The 22,632-nt window shown below is 46.8% G+C and overlaps 1 protein-coding gene across 1 annotated transcript in view; it reads right to left on the bottom strand.

The window, feature by feature from the left end:
* The window catches only part of LOC137434449 (ATP-dependent RNA helicase DHX29), a 232,505-nt gene that overhangs the window by 5,203 nt on the left and 204,670 nt on the right, over positions 1-22,632 (bottom strand). The window contains 5 exon segments of the mRNA XM_078784089.1: positions 7,894-8,025; positions 12,276-12,470; positions 14,771-14,890; positions 14,983-15,073; positions 17,771-17,907. Coding sequence (XP_078640215.1) covers positions 7,894-8,025; positions 12,276-12,470; positions 14,771-14,890; positions 14,983-15,073; positions 17,771-17,907 — 675 coding nt within the window.

Here is a 22,632-nt window from a genome sequence, read left to right as displayed (position 1 = left end):
CCAGGATGTGTTTTCAGTGGTTTTTAAGGCTTTTGTGTTAAAGCAAATATGGTGGCCGAACCACGTGACCGATTACGTCATCATTCTTTTTTTTTCTCCACCAATTTATGCCTACATGATGCTCAAGAAATTTCATCTTGATCAGATGAAGTTTTGTACTTGTCGAATTATGATGTCATAATAGAGGCACCTATGACATAATCATTAACATATTTTATTCCCCATGGAGAGTTCTTTACAAAGAGCGACATATCAATTTTTTCTATGCAGTGCTTTCGGAGATATAGAGGTGCAAAGTTTTTCGTTTTTTCCAAGATGGCGGCCGAACCATGTGACCTATGACGTCATAATTATCATTAAAAGATTCTACAGGTGGAGTTGCACCTTTGGTGAAAATTTCCTGTCAATCAGACCAAGGGTTGCAGAGAAAATCATATTTATTCTGTGCGGACAAACAGACAAACAGACTCAAATGCAATACCCTCTCCTCTGGCGAAGATAACAAAGAAAGATATACATTTGGACCCATAAATTGTATTTCTGCTTTTGTTAATGTCTTTCATTTTCAAATTCCATTCATCAGCTTTACACTCTCACTTGGTGACTCACACCTGTTTATAGTAAAGGAAAGATTGTAACTTGAAAAATACACCTATTAACGAAATAAAAAATCACATTCAACTCAAATAATACATCACATGACCAAAGGCATAGCTGTGATCGTAACCTCATGGACCTGAACCTTTGTCCATCGAAATGGATGTGTTTTTTTTTATTTCTAAATACCTTTTCATGGTCAGCTCTTTCACCTGTTGGAATACAGCTTAAAGGTCTATACTGTTATGAATTTGGTAATGCAACATCTAGAGCTAGGTAGATCTGAATAGGTAGGTATTCGGCTGTCGTGACAGGGACTCTACATGTAATAAGTTATTGATGTTCAGGCGGTTGTCGGGGTAAGATGTATGAGTGTGGATCTACCTGGAGATTCGAGTGTTAAATAGTGAGGGATTAAAGGTAACGCCCCTGTGAGTATCACCTAGTAATCAAACCTTTGTCCTTTATGGCACTGCAAACCACATAAACATTAGTTAGGTCCTTAGTGCAACATTAAATAATTCCCTTTCCCTGACATTGACTTCGTAATAAATGGGCACCACCAGGCCAAGAACACCGCCACAATACACCGCCACCGTTTACACCTCCAAGGCCTACAAACCTGGCCGGCACGTGTTATGCCAGGACCGCGGGGTCACGGACGGGAGATGTCAGGAGTCGCATGCCGCAGAGGGCGTGACCTGGGCGAGTTGGGAGGCTTTGATTGGCTGAGGAGTGCGCCAATGTGACGTCATCGGCCACCAATATAGGCGACGGTCGGACGCCATTTCAAGAGACACGGACACACACGTCGATGAGCGATCAAGTCGGGAGTTCGAGTGGAGTCCAGAGTTGAGAGAGTTGAGTCGCAGAGTTCGTTGTTACAGTTCCGTACCAGAGTTCGTGGCAGTTGGCACAGGACACGGTTCGTTGAACATTCGTGACCACAGCTCGTTGCAGTTGGCAGTTGGCACTTGGTTTTGGTTGCTTCGTGCAGCCCTGCGGTGGACCGTTGGAGCAAAGGAGCTCGTGGTGTGTGTGGGCCGTTGGACCGACGAGGCCTGGTGGCGCTTGGAGGCGGACGCAGAGGGCCGTGGAACTTGGAGCGAGGTGTGCGATCGGGCCGAAAGGAGCGGTGTTGGACGGCAGCCACAAAGACGACGAAAGACCAGATAAGCCCGAATCCGCGTACATTTTGAACGACGTGACGTGTTCTTTTCGTAATTAATCTCCCTCGTTTTGTGTTTGATATCAGTCGTGTGGGGACGTCCCGATTTAGTTATTAGTATTACCGGCGCGTGTTTTTTTTCACTGTTATTACTTTTCAATAATAAATCCTTATATTATTTTCTGTACATATTTGAACGCAGTTTCCTGGGTGTTTCATTTTAATAGATAAGGCTGTGGAGCTCGTTGCGTCTGGCCTCCCGCGCGTTTAACTTTGTGTTGAGCTTGAATCCGCCATTGAGTTTTCGCCTCGGGAGTGTAAAGTCTCGCAATCGGTCATCCGTGTTACCCTACGGTGTTCACCAAGGGTAGTCACGCGACAAGTGGTGTCAGGAGTGTAGGATTTGAACCCGTCGGACAAATTTTTTTGTCCGCGGCGAGACATCGACACGGTCGGACAAATTTTTTTTGTCCGCGGAGACATCGACACGGTCGGGCGTACATTGCGCCCGACGTTCGAACGCAAAATTTTTATAGTCGAGGCGGAGAAATTTAATAATCAATCGGGCAAACGGAGCGCGATATCGTGTCTTCGTCAAATTTAAATTGTTTCAGGAATTATTAAAATAAATACGCGCGCGGGGAACGACCTTCCGAAAAGCGGATGTCGGAGGTCGACGAGATGGAAGTACGCAGCGAGGCCTCCGTCAGCGTCGGGAGTGAGCCGGAAATAGGGGAATTAGATGCAGAGGTGAGCCTTGGAACCTCCCTCGTCCCGAGCACCAACTTATCCCCCTCCCCCACCGGGGAGTCGGGAGTAGTAGGAACGGCCCCGACAACCGACCAGATGTTGGGTCAATTGCTTCGAAAAATGGAAGAAACGAAAAGTGGATTGGAGGATAAACTTGATGGGCTGGCAAACAAAATGAAGGAAATGAGTGATCGATGGAGTATTAAAATTGATGGGCTGGCAAACAAAATGGGGGATGATGGGGAGACCGCAGGTGCACAGGTGGATGGGGAATGTGTACAGGTAGATGGGGAATGCCTGCAGGTAAACGTGGAGTGTCCACAGGTGAGCGGGGAAGGAAATTTGGAATGTGAGAGTTGTAATGGGGAATGTTTCCCACATTCTGGCCTGGTTGTTTATCGGGACCGTGTGGATGTCACAACACCCCAACCGGGGGATGAATTTGGAATTGTGCAGCACCAGGGCGGTGGTGCGAGGCAAGAGGGGGTAGAGTTTTTGGGGGTCCGTGCAATGGAGCCGGACCAGGTATTTATTGGGGATATTGATCAAAGCCTGGCGGGGCCAGGAATGATTTGTAATAATGAGGATGATTTGATCCAGCGGCTGGAGACCTGTGACAGTCCCATGGAGGTAGAGCTTGTTCAGGCCCAAAGGAGCCTGGGAGATGAGGTGAGTTGGTCCGAGGAGGTGGTTGGAATGACCGAGGGGACGCTCACTGTACACTGCTATTTGGAAACAGAGGCTCCAAAATTGGACAACCAGTTGGGGGAGTGTGTTGGCTCCGGGCTGGATTTGGATCTTGGAGGATCGGGAGATAGAGCTTCTGGAGATCTGGTCCCTGTAGGGAATTTGGATCAACTGCAGGGAGGGGCAGAACAACCGGTGGTAGAGGTTGTTCCCTGCAGCTGCGGTTTGGCAGTGGGAATGAAAATTTGTAAAAGAAAATTTAAAATAAAATTACAATGGGAAATTGATTTGGAGCAGCCATGGTGGGGATTGGTCCCCGGGCTGCGGGATTTGGACATGGAGAGGTCATGGGTGATGGCCTCGGGCAAAAGTTGCCCCTTTCAAAATTTGGGTATGCCGGCCAGCTGGGGGGCTGTGATGGCGAGATTTGGACGTGGGGTCCAGCCTTGGGTGTCGAGGTACGACCTGGGTCCCACGGGGGGTCTGGTGGAGTGTGGCGTCCCTTGTCCGTCGGGGCGCCGTCCGAGCTGGTGGCTCGGGCCGGCAGGGTCACCGGACCCTGGTGGGGGTTAAGACCTCCAGGGAGGTCCGAGGTGGTTTCTCAAGCCTGGGATGGCAAATATTGAGGACCACTGGGGGGAGGTGTTGTGGGTCGCGCTTTGGTGGTGGCACCGCAGATGGCCAGCTTGGGCCTGATGTAGTGATCACCCGGGCATGCGACCTGACACCCTCTCCCTGAGACTTTGGGACAACTGGCATGTGATGACCTGCCATGCCGTGTTGGTCGATGGACGCGGGTCAAACCGAATGGACAGGGATGGAGATAGCCTGCCGGACAACCATTGGGGCATCTGTGGAACGTGATGGTGTGAGTGACCTTCCACAGATGCTCCGTTATGATTTATGGACTCTCGGGTTGGGAAGAGAGCCATGGGGATGTGAATCGGGAGATGTGTAACGAGCCGAGCATATGGGCCATGCTCGGCTGGCATGTGTATGGCAAAGCATCCTTCTTTGGTGAGGTGAGTGAAATGTGACAAATGGTTGGCATGGGTAATCTGTGGGTTAGATGGAAATTTAAGGGTGGATTTTGAAATGCCATGGTGGACACTGTACAGTGACGCCATTATTGATCCAGGTGTGTAGACCAAAGTGTTGGTGGCTGTGATGAAATTAATAGGGTAGCAAGGCACAGCTTTCAACTGGTTGCGGGGGCAACTGTGCTGATATTTGGGACGCGGGATCCTGGGGATGCAGTTGTGTAGCCTGAGGGTCAACGTGGTGCTGTGCATGTCCGAGGTGTGTGGACCATGTCTTCTGGGTGAGTCTCCTGGTGGAGCATGGCTGTTGACTGGACCTTGGTGTGGTCAAGTGTGGGTGAGCACTGGGGGGCTGCAGTTCTGTAGTCGGACTGGGGGATGATGGGGAGGTGCAGGGGACGTGGCTGTAGGGATGCCACGCACTGCGACCGTGCCCCCCAGGGCCGAGGTTGTGTGTGCGGTAGTGTGTGTTGTGGCAGCAAGTGCTCACCACATTGGCCAGCTGGGGCTGCTGCAGCTGTGTTCCTCGCAGGGGGGCCGAAGGATGGATGGTGGGTCGCACCCTTATGGACACTCATGGGCCATGTTGGCGTTTTGACTGCTCACCTTGTCCCGGTGACCCTTGCACGGTAGAGGTGCAGAGCTGTCGTGGCCACAGGTAGTTGTGTAGTGATGATCACCGTTGGATGCGGATCCACATACCTGCCAGTGTAGTGGGGACAAAAGAGAAATTTGGAAGGATTTGGTAGGCCCAATGTGAAATTTTGGGAATTGTGTGGTGGATGACGCTCTTGAACCTGACCAACCTGCAACTACCTGCACTTGAGGTGAGTGTTTTGAGGAGTACTGTCCCAGGCTTCAGGATTTGCTTTGGGAAATTGGGGACATGTAATTTGGAGTTGGGAGGCGGGTGAGAGTGATGACATGGCCGGTGAGGGGATGGAATGGGAGCCACAGTGTCTTGTGGGTGGCGTATGTTTTTGTATTGTGGTTAGGTGTTTTGATGTGGTCGTGAGAGTGGAACCTGGAGAGTGAGTGATGATTATTGGAGATAATGAGGGGCGATAAATTGTGCTTTTTGGAAATGTGCTAATGGAAAGGTGTAAGGATTTAATGATTCGAACTGTGAATGGGATTTCACATTGGCAGGCCATGGCAAGCCTTGTAACACCTTTTACACCATCTATGAATTGTACTGAATTGTGCTGAGTTGTGTGGAGAATTGAATGGCAGCGGGGGAGGAAGTGTGTTTTGGGGACCATGGGTGGGGAAGGTGTGTGTGTCCGCAGGTACAGAGCAAGCTCTGAGGAGCGATGCCTGCGGGCCCCCCTCTGCGGCAATTACCCCTGGCAGCCGGTGGTAACTGGAAATTGGAGCTCGTCGGTGGAGGGTCTGGTTGGGCGCCGCGGGGTGAGGAAGTCCCCCGGTGACCCGTGTTGCTGCGCGAAAGCAGGAGGCAAAGGAGCCTGGTGTGTGTGGAGACCCTCACCGGCGAGGTAACGGCGGAAAGGGGCTGTTGGGCTGTCACGGGGCCAAGAGGTAAAGGGGGGGGGGGGCAATGAATTTGTAAGTCGGTTGACTTGTTTTTGGGACTGCGGGCACCACAGCCTGATGCGCCCCCACCATCTTTTTGTGCGGTACCTCCCCGCTGCCTAGTTGAGGAATGCACACACACGTGAATGACATCAATGCCATGGTCCTGCAGGGGGTGTATTGGGAATAAGTGCTTTGTTGATTTTTGCAATGCCTTGATGACCTATGGAATGAGAATGAGTGGTTAAGGGGTCTGTGTAGCATGAATGTGGGCGAAATCCACCGAGCCGTGTCACTCACCTGTAACATCTGGACAGGGCCCGAGGAAATTTAGGGGGATGCATTGGGGATGGCCCCGCAGGTAAGGTTGAGTCTTGTGGCATCCACCGGGGGACGCGGTCTGTAGACCGGGGTATGTACAAAGGTTAGAGTTTTGAGTTTTGGAAAGATGGTTAAGTTTTGTGGTTAAGTTAGTGTTGTGTGTTGTTGTTTCCTCCCTCCACAGGAACAACGAAGAAGATGTACATACTGGCATGATGGTTAAGGGGTTCAGCATGTTAAGGAAGTGTAGGTAGGTAGTCCGACTCACTTCCCACAGCCCTTCCTGATTTATTTCATAGGTTAATTAAGTGTGTGACAGTAAGTGTTAAGGCTGGAATGGTAGCCCTGCGGTGAACCTTGCAGGAGCTACGGTTCCAGGGGGGGGGCTGTGTTATGAATTTGGTAATGCAACATCTAGAGCTAGGTAGATCTGAATAGGTAGGTATTCGGCTGTCGTGACAGGGACTCTACATGTAATAAGTTATTGATGTTCAGGCGGTTGTCGGGGTAAGATGTATGAGTGTGGATCTACCTGGAGATTCGAGTGTTAAATAGTGAGGGATTAAAGGTAACGCCCCTGTGAGTATCACCTAGTAATCAAACCTTTGTCCTTTATGGCACTGCAAACCACATAAACATTAGTTAGGTCCTTAGTGCAACATTAAATAATTCCCTTTCCCTGACATTGACTTCGTAATAAATGGGCACCACCAGGCCAAGAACACCGCCACAATACACCGCCACCGTTTACACCTCCAAGGCCTACAAACCTGGCCGGCACGTGTTATGCCAGGACCGCGGGGTCACGGACGGGAGATGTCAGGAGTCGCATGCCGCAGAGGGCGTGACCTGGGCGAGTTGGGAGGCTTTGATTGGCTGAGGAGTGCGCCAATGTGACGTCATCGGCCACCAATATAGGCGACGGTCGGACGCCATTTCAAGAGACACGGACACACACGTCGATGAGCGATCAAGTCGGGAGTTCGAGTGGAGTCCAGAGTTGAGAGAGTTGAGTCGCAGAGTTCGTTGTTACAGTTCCGTACCAGAGTTCGTGGCAGTTGGCACAGGACACGGTTCGTTGAACATTCGTGACCACAGCTCGTTGCAGTTGGCAGTTGGCACTTGGTTTTGGTTGCTTCGTGCAGCCCTGCGGTGGACCGTTGGAGCAAAGGAGCTCGTGGTGTGTGTGGGCCGTTGGACCGACGAGGCCTGGTGGCGCTTGGAGGCGGACGCAGAGGGCCGTGGAACTTGGAGCGAGGTGTGCGATCGGGCCGAAAGGAGCGGTGTTGGACGGCAGCCACAAAGACGACGAAAGACCAGATAAGCCCGAATCCGCGTACATTTTGAACGACGTGACGTGTTCTTTTCGTAATTAATCTCCCTCGTTTTGTGTTTGATATCAGTCGTGTGGGGACGTCCCGATTTAGTTATTAGTATTACCGGCGCGTGTTTTTTTTCACTGTTATTACTTTTCAATAATAAATCCTTATATTATTTTCTGTACATATTTGAACGCAGTTTCCTGGGTGTTTCATTTTAATAGATAAGGCTGTGGAGCTCGTTGCGTCTGGCCTCCCGCGCGTTTAACTTTGTGTTGAGCTTGAATCCGCCATTGAGTTTTCGCCTCGGGAGTGTAAAGTCTCGCAATCGGTCATCCGTGTTACCCTACGGTGTTCACCAAGGGTAGTCACGCGACAATACTTTAAGATATACTTAAAGATATCCTTTGAGAAGGTAAATAATAAATGAGCAGCACCCGAGTGGGAGAAGTCAGCGCTTCGTAGAACAGATGTTTACCCGAAAGTAAATGCGACCATCAACCCCGACAAGGCGCTGCCGATGGTGCACACTGATGTCACCACCAAACAGCATGATGGGAATGGGAGATACCACGGAGCAGTTAGATAAGAACACACGGGACAGCTTCACCTGGAACAAAAACAAACGGTATGAGAAATGCTGAAAAAAAGAAGGTAAATATTGTGAGGAAAAAAATTAAAGAGGCAACTACAGAAAGGACTAGTGGGGTCACCCATGGGAATCCCACGGGCATGGACGTGTGTGACATTTCGACATATTGAGTTAGATGCTGCACCTGCACATTCAGTTTCACAAAATGGTTACTGGCAATTTATCAGATGCACAAATGATGTAATCTACACAATGTATTTACTTCTGATAACATGTGAATGCATGTGTGTGCACACCCACACACACATACACACATATACACACACAAACACACGTACACCCACACACATACATACACACACATACATATATACACACACATATACACACACGTACACCTACACATGTCCCACGGCACATGTATATATCCCACATCCCACATGTATATACATGTTTAAAGTGTACGTGCCCTTCCCTCCTCCCTCCCCCGCCCGGTACTTCTGCTCGTAACTAATAAAATAAAAACGAAGAAATATCTCTCAACAATTCCCCGTCTGTTAATTTATATATTTTACAAATGTGAATTACACGTCCATGCACACGTGAAATGGAGTTTGTTTTTTCACACGTGAAATGAACACGTGAACCTTTACTTCCGGATAATAATGTTGAATGAAATAAGAACGAAGAAATATATGTCGGCATCATTGTTGACGTTTTTGTGACTACTGTCATCAAACGGAAAAGTAATATATCTTAACGGAAAAGAAAAAGCGAATTTTTTATATATGTCGACATTTTCCCCGACTGTTATTTTAGGCGGTGTATTTTCGTGTATCATCATGGCGCGATTTTAAAAAATATCTCTCTGCATTTTCCCGTGTGTGCGTGAATGTCCTCAATTATTTCTGACACCGAGTCTAAAACCATCGATAAAAATTAAATCAGATGGTGAATTCGATAAAATCGTGAGGGTGACTCAATGAATGGGCTTTATTTTACAGGCTTTTGAGAATTAATTTCGTTCTATAAATGGAAACTTTCATTGGATTTCCTTCCCGTTTTTTTTCAACCAGTCTAAAACTATGTTAGCGACTGTTAAAAATGAAATGATATATCGAATTTGAGTTGAAATAAACCTGTGTGAGAGAGAAAGACAGCACGGGCCTAACAAAACAGGCCTCAAAGCTATTCGAGTTAATAAAATGGTGGATATTTGTTTACATGAAGCCTCTCCAAGAATGGGTGGAGCTATGGGTGGAGCTACTCTGCAAACGGACTAAACCACACCCCTGGACAGACGGATCACCTACGCCTATTATAATATAGATGTTTGTATTTTAAGTGCAGGCCTCACATGACCTTGTGACTCCAGATTAAACTTTTATTGTGTTGATTTTCCCATTGTCCTTGTAATTCATGTCAAATTAGATTGAGATCTCAATATACTTGGGTTACACTTCTGATACAAGACTGGTATAAGCTTATTCTTCGTGTCAAAGGTAAGATCAATTTGGAGTTGGGAATGATGGTGTTTTACCAGATCTTAAGTAATAGTTGAAATGTGATGGTTACTTAAATTTAATGCTAAAATATGAATTGGGTTTCATTCAACCATTCAACAGCATAGGATCTGGTATAACGAAGAAGAAGAGAAGTCTGAAACATAGAGTAAGGCACATTTACGCTTAATTTTTCATTTACATCATACCCCTCTGAGTTAAAAGTCAAATCCAAATGGCGCTCTGAAAAAAAAATAACGCGTTTTGTGTCATCTATCAATTTTGCCAATGCGGAATGTCAATGACCACTTGGCCTGCTGAGATGTTCATGCATCATAATAGTGGACCTGCACTGAAGTCATGCACCTGATATTTGATTCGGGTTCTTGACTTGCCTTTTTCGGATTGTGATCCTATCAACAAAAATCACCTTTTTGATCATAACTTGAAAACTTTTCCTCTGATATTCATGATGTTGAGTTTTATGGATAGATTGTAGATGGGGCAAAATTTTCTTAATTAGCAAAATGTTGAAGGTCAAGATCATATGGTGGTCCAAAAAAAAAACGTGGCCATCATTGGATTGCAGGCCCAGGGTAAGTCACAGGCGATCACCAAGGGTAACCCCCGGTTAGGGAGGACTTAACCTTGGTGATCGCATATATATAGTCACCATTGGACTTGCTCTTCAACTTCCAGATGATCAAGTTGTTTTAGCTGCCTGTGCCTTTTAAACAAAAATAATTATGTAGACAATGTTGTGAAGAACCTAGAAACTATATTGATAAGTCGAAAAGAAAATTTGATTCAAATCCCATCTGTCATTTGTTGATTTATTTATCATCTCACAATGTTCATTTAATTCATGTATGAGTACACTTTTGCCTCATAATATGTTGCAGGTCTACAAGAGCTCTGCATGGTTGTTGTTGCTTTTGATGTTGTGATTCTTCTTGGAGGTCGATTTTTGAAATGTGCACCCATTGGTCAGGCAGCTGCCGGACCCCACTCACATTTGTTGTTAGATTCCACCTACCATGGCACCGAGACAAAATAATATGGCCGCCATCTTGGTTTGCTGGTGGGCCGAAGACATCAGCCCTGGAGGCCTCTGCTCATTATACACTGTCTGGGTTTGTTGCATCAGATTTACATTGGATTTGCTTGGGTCAAGTGATACTCACGATGTGGGATGGCCAAAAAAATCTAATCATATGTCGAATTAAAATTATTAGTAAGGTTTAATCAAGCCCGTCAACATGCATGGTGGGTTCCTCCCGAAAGCCGTTTCTGTGGTACTTTTGTGTTAAACATAATCTGATTTCCATCGTCTTTGTTACTAACGATGCAGTCCACATGCGTCTTTTGTTACCTCTTCCACAACCGAGTAAAATGTGCTTCACTCATGATTGAAACTGTACCACCACTTGACAAAAGTCGTCTGCTCAATTTACGTGTTATTTTTGGAAGTTTTCTCCATCAACTTTTGTGTACAATTTATTTGTTCGAAGTAAAATAAATGTACATAGTAAACTAAAAGGGTGAACAAGAGGTTACCACGCCCACCCGTATTTTGCGTCAGCATAGGGGCCGTTCAAAGATTACGTAACACTCGGGGGATGGGGAGGGGTAGGGAGTGCATGTCCAAACGTTATGGAGCAGTACAGGGAGGGGGGAGGAGGGGGGGAGGGAGGGGGATTGGGGTTGAGGGGGGGAGGGAGGGGGGAGGGGAGTAGGAGGGGAGGGAGGGGGGAGGGGGGAGGGAGGGGGAGGAGGGGGGGTGGGAGGGGGGAGGGGGGAAGAGGGGGGAGGGGGGAAGAGGAGGGGAGGGAGGGGGAGGGGGGAGAGGGGGGAGGGAGGGGGGAGGGAGGGGGGAGGGGGGAAGAGGGGGGAGGGAGGGGGGAGGAGGGGGGGGGAAGGGTGGGGGGGAGTTGTTTCCAGTGGCATTATGTAATGCTATGAACCAATCACTATTTTGTTTACCTCTATATTATAGTCACAGTTTTTGCATTCACATCTTACATAATAAAAACAATGTAAAACTAGAAAGAGTAATCAGAGATTGCAGACCCTCGCCAGGTCGTGTTTTCAGTGGTTTGTAAGGCTTTTGTGTTAAGGCAAATATGGCGGTCGAACCACGTGACCGATGACATCATCTTTTTTTTTCTCCACCAATTTATCCCTAGATGATACTCAAGAAATTTCATCTTGATCAGATGAAGTTTTGTACTTGTCGAATGATGACGTCATAATGGAGGCACCTATGACATAATCGTTAACATATGTTATTCCATATGGAGAGTTCTTTACAATGAGCTATGTTTCAATTTATTCCATGCGGTCCTTTCGGAGATATAGATGCAAAAAAAATTCTGGTTTTCCAATATGACGCCCGTACCACGTGACCTATGACGTCATAATTATCATTAAAATATTATACAAGTGGAGGTGCACCTATGGTGAAAATTCCCTGTCAATCTGACCAACGGTTGCAGAAAAAAATCATATTTATTCTGTGTGGACAAACAAACAAAGAGACAGACAAACAAACAAACAAACGGACTCAAATGCAATACCCTCTCCTCTGGTGAGGGTAATAAATTGGGGAAATTTGTAGCACGTGGTACTGCATTGCATTTATGGCACAGGTTGGGACCACAGTGCGGTCATTCTTATTGTACGAGTACAAAGTGCAATGGGTGTATGAGGTCCTAAATGAGCTTTAGATCACTGTAAAAACAAATCAACAAAAAATTCAGAAAGTACCTTTTCCTGATAGAGGAGCAAGCATGGCCGCGATACATTTCGAGTAACAGAGGCAGGGTGGATACAGGCAGCACCTCTTACAGTTTCTACAACACAGTTGTGCTCTGTCCCTGATGCATCTGATGGGTCTGCAGGACTGTGTGCCTTGGGAATGACACGGCCAATGTTGTCATACAGACCTGCTGTCAGAATGGCCTACCTCAGGGAGGAATGACAAAGGAGCAAAGTGTGAGAGCAAAACAATCTGCATCAACAATACATGGTTACAAAAAATACTTTTCAAACCTATTCCTTGATTGTACTTGTACAAAACTATAGACGAACCTGCTGCAATAGTTTGGCCAAAATAACAACAAAGTAAAAAAACACAAAAAACAAACAATTAGAGCTAGTGCCCGGCTATGCCACAGTGCAGCACATAGAGACGGAATTGGGAATGAATGGTGTGCAATAATTGATTAATTGTGTGATTAAAATAAATAAATAATCGTAAAATTATTAATTTCATAATCAATTGGCTAATGGCATACCAAAACCACCACTGCTTCATTTGAATTTGTAACTTTTTGAAAATTAAATAATTGAGAAGGTAATCAATTTTTTTTAAATTAATTCATCAATAAATCAAAAATACCCTTATCACCAAATGACTTGGTCACTGTCGTGTCCAAATATCAGCTTCCTAGCTCAAAAGGTGCCTGAGATATTGCCCAGATGAGAAAGAAAATAAATAAGCACTTAATAAATCGATAATAATTAAGCAATGAATCAATTAATTGAAAAATCAAAAAACAAAAAATACGTTTTTGCCAAAGCACTTGCTCACTATTGTGCCAGAATTTCAGCTTCCTAGCTCAAAGGCTGGCTGGGATATCGCCCGGATAAACAAGAAAACAAACAGAGATACTCCGTTTCGGTGCGCGGCATCGCTGGGTCCCCTTCGGGATCCGGTGCCCAGCGATGAAGTCATGGAATGCCCGGCGATGACGCCATGGAGCACTTGGGGATGGAATAGGAAAGGAGCGGTGTAAGAATTCCCTTTTTAAGGCCATTTTCATGGCTGGAGCGGGGGTTAGCCTTGCGGGCCCCATGACAATCATCATGGTTCCCTTTTTGAGGCAATGTTTTTCTTTTATGGCCGGATACGGCTTTTATGGCCTCTTACGACATGCAGGGATACAGTGTACCTATTCTAAACCGGGGCACACAATGGCACAGTCAATCCAGCAAGCTGGTACTCAATTTGCCGACCTCGGAAGGATGACAGGCTATTCAACATTTTCAACATTTAATCAACATTTAATCAACCCCCCCTGGCGTTAATTCATCGATCGACCGGGATTCAAATTCAGGATCCCAGGATCCCAAGCTAGCACCCTAACCGCTAAGCCAACACAAGGCCTAGGAAAGGAGCGGCGTACAATGAAAAAATAAAAATACAAATAAAACAAGTACAGATACATTCGAAGTACACCGCCCCAAATAAATAAATAAATAAAATAGTACATGCCAAATAAATAAATAACATCCTCCAGCACGCGGCATTGCCGGAGTGCCTTTGGCACCCGGTGATACCGCCGTACAGCAGATAGAGACAGTATTGGGAGGGAGAGGTGTGCAGTAATTGATTGATTAATTGCATAATTAAAATCAATAAACAGTGAGCAGAAAATATTTTCTTAATCAATGAGCTAATAGCATACCTAAACCACAAGTGCTTCATCCGAAGCTGTAACTTTTTGAAAATTAATTAAATAAGCCATTAATTGAAAAATAATAAGTAATTGATTAATCAATAAATAATTAATCGATGAATTGATTAATCAATAAATCAAAAATATCCTTTACAGCCACATCACTTTGTCACTGTCCTGTCCAAATATTAGCTTCCTAGCTCAAAAGGTGCCTGAGATATTGCCCAGATGAGAAAGAAAATAAATAAATGATTAATAATGAAAATAAATAATAATCGGAAAATAATTCAACATTTAATCAATTGGTTAATAGAATACCTAAACCATCACCGTTTAATCTGCACCTGTAACTTAAATTTTTTTTAAATTAAGTCATTAATCTAATAATTAAATAATTAATCGATTAATTAGTAAATCCAAAATATCCTTTATAGCCAAATCACTTGGTCATTGTCATGTCCAAATATTAGCTTATTAGCTCAAAAGGTGCCTGAAATATTGCCCAGATGAGAAAGGAAATAAATAAGTACATAATTATTCAATAATAATGAAGTAATTAATCAATTAATAAAAAAACAAAAAATATCGTTTTGCCAAAGCACTCACTATTGTGCCGAAATTTCAGTTTCTTAGCTCAAAGGATGGCTGAGATATCGCCCGGAAAAACAAACAAATAACCGGAGTGAAAACTGAGTACTCCCTTCCAGCGTGCGTCATTGCCGGGCCCCCTTCGGTGCCCTGCAATGATGTCATGCAGCGCCTGGAGATGAAATAGGAAAAGAGCGGTGTACAAAAACTTACCTTTAAAACCAAGACATCTGCCTCTGAGAGATTTGGAGCTGGACGTGATGTCATATCATTACTCTGATGATCAGAGAATCCTGCCACCTCCATCAATTTGATAAGCTCTTTCTGCAACCCCTTAGAAGGGACAAAATGTTGTGAAATATTACATACATACCACAGATGGCAAAAGCACAATATATGCCATTTAAGCACCATTTTACACATACCTCCATCTCAATAAGTGTTGAGCGATGGAGGAAGCTTCGATGGCAGAAATCAATCTCAGCCCGTTCACCAGCCTGCCGCGCATGATGCCAACTGGCATAGAAGAATAATAAGTAATATAATTTAAACTTCAATAAAGAGCAGAAAATTTTAAAATGAAAGTAAAAAAGGATAAAACTGTCCAATACTGACAAGAAATTATAAAAACAACAAGAGGGAGAATTTCTTTGGAATCCATGTCCCACACAAGTCCCAATGAATGCTCTTGCTCCAAGCAAAAAGGGGCATAACTCTGTGAAAATTTGGCGAAACGTCACGAAACTTAAATTTGTTCTGTAACTTATCATAATAAAGCCATCACAAAGTTTCATTTGAATATTTTAAAGGGTATGGGGAAAGTGCAGAAAGCCACAGGTGAGACGACAGATGGATGGACAGACAGATAAACAGTGAGCAAACCTATAGTTCCCTCCGGGTAGGAAACTAATAACAGGTGCAATAATGTGAGATCAAATAAATAACAGGAAATTGAATTAGGTGTGGAAGATTTTTTAAAATATTTTTTTATTTTTTTTAATACTGAATCGAGGCTCGTGAAAGAGCTGACAACCGCGAGGGAAAGACAGCACAGGGGGACCGCGAGGGAAAGACAGCACAGGGGGACCGCGAGGGAGACAGCAGACAGGGGGACAGACAGGGGGACCGTGAGGGAAAGACAGCACAGAGGGACCGCGAGGGAAAGACAGCACAGGGGCACCACGAGGGAAAGACAGCACAGAGGGACCACGAGGGAAAGACAGCACAGAGGGACCACGAGGGAAAGACAGCACAGTGGGACCGCGAGGGAAAGACAGCACAGAGGGACCACGAGGGAAAGACAGCACAGAGGGACCGCGAGGGAAAGACAGCACAGGGGCACCACGAGGGAAAGACAGTACAGTGGGACCGCGAGGGAAAGACAGTACAGAGGGACCGCGAGGGAAAGACAGCACAGAGGGACCGCGAGGGAAAGACAGCACAGAGAGACCGCGAGGGAAAGACAGTACAGAGGGACCACGAGGGAAAGACAGTACAGAGGGACCGCGAGGGAAAGAGAGTACAGAGGGACCGCTAGGGAAAGACAGCACAGAGGGACCGCGAGGGAAAGACAGCACAGAGGAACCGCGAGGGAAAGACAGCACAGAGGGACCGCGAGGGAAAGACAGCACAGAGGGACCGCGAGGGAAAGAGAGCACAGAGGGACCGTGAGGGAAAGAGAGTACAGAGGGACCGCGAGGGAAAGAGAGTACAGAGGGACCGCGAGGGAAAGAGAGTACAGAGGGACCGCGAGGGAAAGAGAGTACAGAGGGACCGCGAGGGAAAGAGAGTACAGAGGGACCGCGAGGGAAAGAGAGTACAGAGGGACCACGAGGGAAAGAGAGTACAGAGGGACCGCGAGGGAAAGAGAGTACAGAGGGACCGTGAGGGAAAGAGAGTACAGAGGGACCGCGAGGGAAAGAGAGTACAGAGGGACCGCGAGGGAAAGAGAGTACAGAGGGACCGCGAGGGAAAGACAGCACAGAGGGACCGCGAGGGAAAGACAGCACAGAGGGACCGCGAGGGAAAGACAGCACAGAGGGACCGCGAGGGAAAGACAGCACAGAGGGACCGCGAGGGAAAGACAGCACAGAGGGACCGCGAGGGAAAGAGAGAACAGAGGGACCGCGAGGGAAAGACAGTACAGTTGGGACCGCGAGGGAAAGATAGTACAGAGGGACCGCGAGGGAAAGACAGTACAGAGGGACCGCGAGGGAAAGACAGTACAGAGGGACCGCGAGGGAAAGAGAGTACAGAGGGACCGCGAGGGAAAGAGAGTACAGAGGGACCGCTAGGGAAAGACAGCACAGAGGGACCGCGAGGGAAAGACAGCACAGAGGAACCGCGAGGGAAAGACAGCACAGAGGGACCGCGAGGGAAAGACAGCACAGAGGGACCGCGAGGGAAAGAGAGCACAGAGGGACCGTGAGGGAAAGAGAGTACAGAGGGACCGCGAGGGAAAGAGAGTACAGAGGGACCGCGAGGGAAAGAGAGTACAGAGGGACCGCGAGGGAAAGAGAGTACAGAGGGACCGCGAGGGAAAGAGAGTACAGAGGGACCGCGAGGGAAAGAGAGTACAGAGGGACCACGAGGGAAAGAGAGTACAGAGGGACCGCGAGGGAAAGAGAGTACAGAGGGACCGTGAGGGAAAGAGAGTACAGAGGGACCGCGAGGGAAAGAGAGTACAGAGGGACCGCGAGGGAAAGAGAGTACAGAGGGACCGCGAGGGAAAGACAGCACAGAGGGACCGCGAGGGAAAGACAGCACAGAGGGACCGCGAGGGAAAGACAGCACAGAGGGACCGCGAGGGAAAGACAGCACAGAGGGACCGCGAGGGAAAGACAGCACAGAGGGACCGCGAGGGAAAGAGAGAACAGAGGGACCGCGAGGGAAAGACAGTACAGTTGGGACCGCGAGGGAAAGATAGTACAGAGGGACCGCGAGGGAAAGACAGTACAGAGGGACCGCGAGGGAAAGACAGTACAGAGGGACCGCGAGGGAAAGAGAGTACAGAGGGACCGCGAGGGAAAGACAGTACAGAGGGACCGCGAGGGAAAGACAGCACAGAGGGACCGTGAGGGAAAGACAGCACAGACGGACCACGAGGGAAAGACAGCACAGAGGGACCGCGAGGGAAAGAGGTGCAGCATTTGGAAATAAAACAATAATCGGCATAAATTTGATTCACATGCAACTTGTTAAGGAAATACATACCTCTGATAGGCTTTGTAAACGGTCAGATGATCTGATTCAGACAACTGGAAGTTCAGCTTGGCACGATTAGCCTCAACCCGTTTACCAATAGGTGTCACAAAGGGAGAGCGGTTTCCCACAGCTGCAGCAACTGCTGCCTGTTCAAAGAAAAACGAGCAACACATGTGTAAAATGCTACAATCTGTGTTGGAAAATGACTCCCTCAATCCCATATTTATTTGTATTGGGAGGGAGAGGGGTACAATAATTGATTGATCAATTGCATGATTAAAATAAATAAATAATGATCATAAAATATTTTCTTAATCAATTGGCTAATAGCATACCTAAATCACCAGTGCTTAGTCTGAAACTGTAACTTTTTGAAAATTAATTAAATAAGCCATTAATCGATAGTAATTAAATAATTAATCGATTAATTAATTAATCAATAAATCAAAAATAGCCTTTACAGCCAAATCACTTGGTCATTGTCGTGTTCAAATATCAGCTTCTGAGCCCAAAAGGTGCCCGAGATATTGTCTAGACGAGAAAGGAAATAAATAAGTACTTAATGAATCCAAAATAATTAAATAATTAATCAATTAATTGATTAATCAAAAAACAAAAAATATAGCTTTTGCCAAAGCACTTGCTCACTATTGTGGCGCAATTTCAGCTTCCTAGCTCAAAGGATGGCTGAGATATCGCCCGGACAAACAAACAAAAACCAACAAGAAAGAAAGAAAACAAACAAAAAAAAAAACAGAGGTACCGCGAGGCAGGACAGTTGGGACCGCGAGGGCAGTAATTACAAATAAGAATTAATCGATTAATTAATTAATCAATAAATCAAAAATAGCCTTTACAGCCAAATCACTTGGTCATTGTCGTGTTCAAATATCAGCTTCTGAGCCCAAAAGGTGCCTGAGATATTGTCTAGACGAGAAAGGAAATAAATAAGTACTTAATGAATCCAAAATAATTAAATAATTAATCAATTAATTGATTAATCAAAAAACAAAAAATATAGCTTTTGCCAAAGCACTTTTTTTTTTCTTTTTTTCTTTGTATACAAGATCGAGGCTCGTGAAAGAGCTAACATTAATCACCCAAAAAGACAAACCGACACACAAAACACAAAAAACAAGGGGAGCGGCAGACAAGATGGGGAGAGAGGGGGAAGGACACAAAAGAGAGGGGGAATAGGGGGAAGGACACAAACACAACATTTGAGAGCAGGGACATCGGGAGGACTTGGGGGGAGGTGGGAGAGGAATAAAACATATGAACACTGCAAGGACTCTGGGGTGAATTACCGGGGGTAGAAAAGATCAAGGTTTTCGATGGGGGAAGATAAGAGATGGTGGTGAACAGCTGTTTTAAAGACCTGGAGGGAGGAGTGGGATTGAAGGGAGTGGGGGAGTTTGTTCCAGAGGCGGGAGAAAAGGGGAATGAAAGAGTGAAGGTGAGCAGAGAGCTGAGACTTTGGCAGTTTGACCATAAGAGGGTTGCAGGCAGATCTTGTGCGACCTGAAGGAATATTGGGGGGACAGAGCGCACAGAGAGCTGGGGGAGCAAGGCCGGAGAGGATTCGGTAGAAGACAGAAAGACCACCAACCTGCCTGCGGTGAGTGAGTGAAAGGCCCTCGGCGTTGACTACATCGCAGGAGATTCCAATGATTCTGAAAGCTTTGGCCTCAACAGCGTGAAGCCGAGCAAGGTGTGAGGCAGGAGCACCAGCCCAGAGGGGGGAACAGTATTCCATTGAGCTGCGGATGAAAGCCTTGTATGTGGTGAGGAGCTCAGGTGTGCCAAGGAAGGACTTCGCACGACGGAGGATGCTCAGTCGGCGACTGGCTTTGGAGGCCAGCTTGGAAATGTGGTTTTCCCAAGAAAGATCATGGCAGATAGTGAGACCCAAAAGCTTGAGCGACAGAACTTCTTGGAGAGGATTGTTGAGAAAGTAGATGGGAGGGTTGTCCAGTCGGTCCTTTTGGAGAGACATTGTAAGAGTGTGAGATTTGTCAGGATTGAAAGACATGTTCCACTTGTTTGACCAGTCTGTGATTTTGTCCAGGTCTGCAGAGAGTGAGGAGGCTGCAGACTGCCGATCTGAGGGATGAGGAATGGAGCGACAGAGAGTAGAGTCGTCAGCAAAGAGATAGAGAGGATTTTCAAGAGAGTCAGAGAGATCATTGATGAAGACCAGAAAAAGCACAGGGCCCAGAACACTACCTTGGGGAACTCCAGCCTGAACAGGAAGAGGAGATGAGAGAAACCCATTCAGGGCCACACGTTGACTCAAACCAGAGAGGAAGTCCGCCAGCCATGCGTGGAGATTTCCATGGATACCAAAGGAGGAGAGTTTGGTGAGCAGAGCAGGGTGCCAGACTGTATCGAAGGCATGTGAAATGTCACGGAAGACAGCTCTAATTTCCTGTTTGGCGTTGAGGACCTCCATCCATTGTTGAGAAAGCAGAAGCAGCATGTCCAGAGTAGAGTGACCAGGTCTGAAACCAAATTGATGATCAGAGATCAAGCCATTGGAGAAGAGGAAAGATTTAATATCTGAAGCAATGATGGATTCCATGACTTTGCTGATAATTGGGAGAAGGCTGATTGGTCTGTAGTTGCTGGGATCTGTTTTTGCACCTTTTTTGTGCAAACCGGTGATGTTGGCTGATTTCCAAGCAGATGGCAGATGACCTTGAGCAAAAGAGAGGGTGAAGAGAACAGAAAGAGGGAGTGAAAGAGCAGAAGAACATGATTTTAGGACCCGTGGGCTGATGCCGTCAGGACCAGTTGCAGAATCAGAGTCGAGGGTTGACAGAAACTTTTCCACCTTGTCAGGAGGAAAGGACACAGAGTCCAGGAGCAGCTGGGTACGACTGGGTACGGTGGGTACAGAGAGGGATGGGTTTGGGACACAAGATTTAGAGGCAAACACAGAGTTGAGGCATTCAGCTTTTTCACGTGCGGAGTCAGCCGTTAAGCCATTTGAGGTGAGGGAGGGGATGGAGGGGGAACAAACACCAGAAACAGATTTGACCAGACGCCACCAGGATTTGGAAGAGGGAGACAGATAAGAGAGTTCGGTCTTGAGAATGGTGAGATATTGTTTCCTGGCTCTCCTGAGGGTGGACACACACTTGTTTCGGGCTTTGTGAAAGGAAATGAGATTTCCTTCCGTTGGATTTGCTTTCCAGGAGACGAAAGCAAGTTGTTTCAGGGCAACAGCCTCACCACAAGATTCCGTGTACCATGGACGGGAGGAAGGGTATGACAACTGAAGACGAGATGGTATAAATCTGTGCATGAGAGAGAGCAATTTACTTTGAAAGAATTCCCAGGATGAGTTGATGTCAGAGGCGGTAGAGATGGGAGACCAGTCCAGATGATTGATGGCTGCTTGAAGACCGTGCCAGTTGGCCTGAGTGAAATGCCAGACTCGTCGACGCTGAGGAGGCTCTCTGAGAATGGTCAGAGAGATGTCCACTTTGACAAGCACATGATCAGATGAGCCGATTGGAGCAGAAGAAGAGCAGCAGACATTTTCAGGGAAGTTTGTCATAACCAAATCCAGAAGAGAAGATGCTCCGTTGACTGAGATCCGGGTCGGGAAATTGACAGATTGTGTCAGTCCCAGTGAGTCGCAGAAGTCCTTTGCTGAAGAGCCATGGCTGGTGAGAGAGGTACCCACACCCAGCCAACTGGCATGGTGACAATTGAAATCACCACATATGAGGAAGAGAGAGTTGGGATGGGTAGATAGAAGTTGGTCCATATTATCAGACAGTGAGATGTAGATGGAGTCATCGCTGTTTGGTGGACGGTACAACACACATATGAACAAAAGGTGGGAGCGAAGGGGAAGCCGTAGCCAAAGGTATTCCTGGGGGTGAGGTGGAGAGAGGGCAGTGGAGGGCGAGTGAGGAAGAGAGTTTTTTATAAAGATAGCAACCCCACCTCCAGGACGAGGCTCAGGTCTATCATACCGGAGGAGGGAGTAACCTGGGAGAGATACCAAGGCATCAGAGACATCATGAAGGAGGAAAGTTTCTGTTAAGCAGATCACATCTGGTTTGTCAGAAGCAACCTGTATGGAGAGGTCAGTCAAGTTTGAGCGAAGGCCCCGGATGTTTGAGGTCCATACCGTTAATGAAGAGGAAGGGGGAGCATCGGGTCCAGAACAGGGGGGGGGGAGGGGTAGGGTAAGATGTGGAAGAGGAGGAAGAGGTAGGGAGAGCTGTTGAAGGTGTGTCAGAGATTTTTTTTTTTTTTTTTTTTTGTATACAAGATCGAGGCTCGTGAAAGAGCGAACATTAATCACACAGAAAGACAAACAGACACATAAAACAAATAACATCGGGAGCGGTAGACAAGATGGGGAGAGAGGGGGAAGGACACAAACACAACATTTGAGAGCAGGGACCGAGAGACATGGAGACATCGAGAGATCTGTGGGAGGGAGAGGGCTTTGGGGGGGAGGCATGTGAAGGGGGGGAGGCATGTGAAGGGGGGGAGGCATGTGAAGGGGGGGGGGGGTGGGAGAGGTATAAACATATGGACACTGCCAGGATTTCCAGGAAATAAGTTGGAATTTCAAACAAGGTGGATCTGGGGTGAATTAGTGGGGGTAGAAAAGATCAAGGTTATGGATGGGGGAAGATAAGAGATGGTGGTGAACAGCTGTTTTAAAGACCTGGAGGGAGGAGAGGGATTGAAGGGAGTGTGGGAGTTTGTTCCACAGGCGGGAGAAAAGAGGAATGAAAGAGTGAAGGTGAGCAGAGAGCCGAGATTTCGGCAGTTTAACCAACAGAGGGTTGCTGGCAGATCTTGTGCGACCTGTAGGAATATTTGGGGGACAGAGCACAGAGAGA

Source organism: Myxine glutinosa, chromosome 1, assembly GCF_964187855.1.
Source record: "Myxine glutinosa chromosome 1, kmMyxGlut1.1, whole genome shotgun sequence".
NCBI classification, from domain to species: domain Eukaryota; kingdom Metazoa; phylum Chordata; class Myxini; order Myxiniformes; family Myxinidae; genus Myxine; species Myxine glutinosa.
Note: the sequence above shows the minus strand (reverse complement) of the source record. Positions and strands in the feature narration are given on the sequence as shown.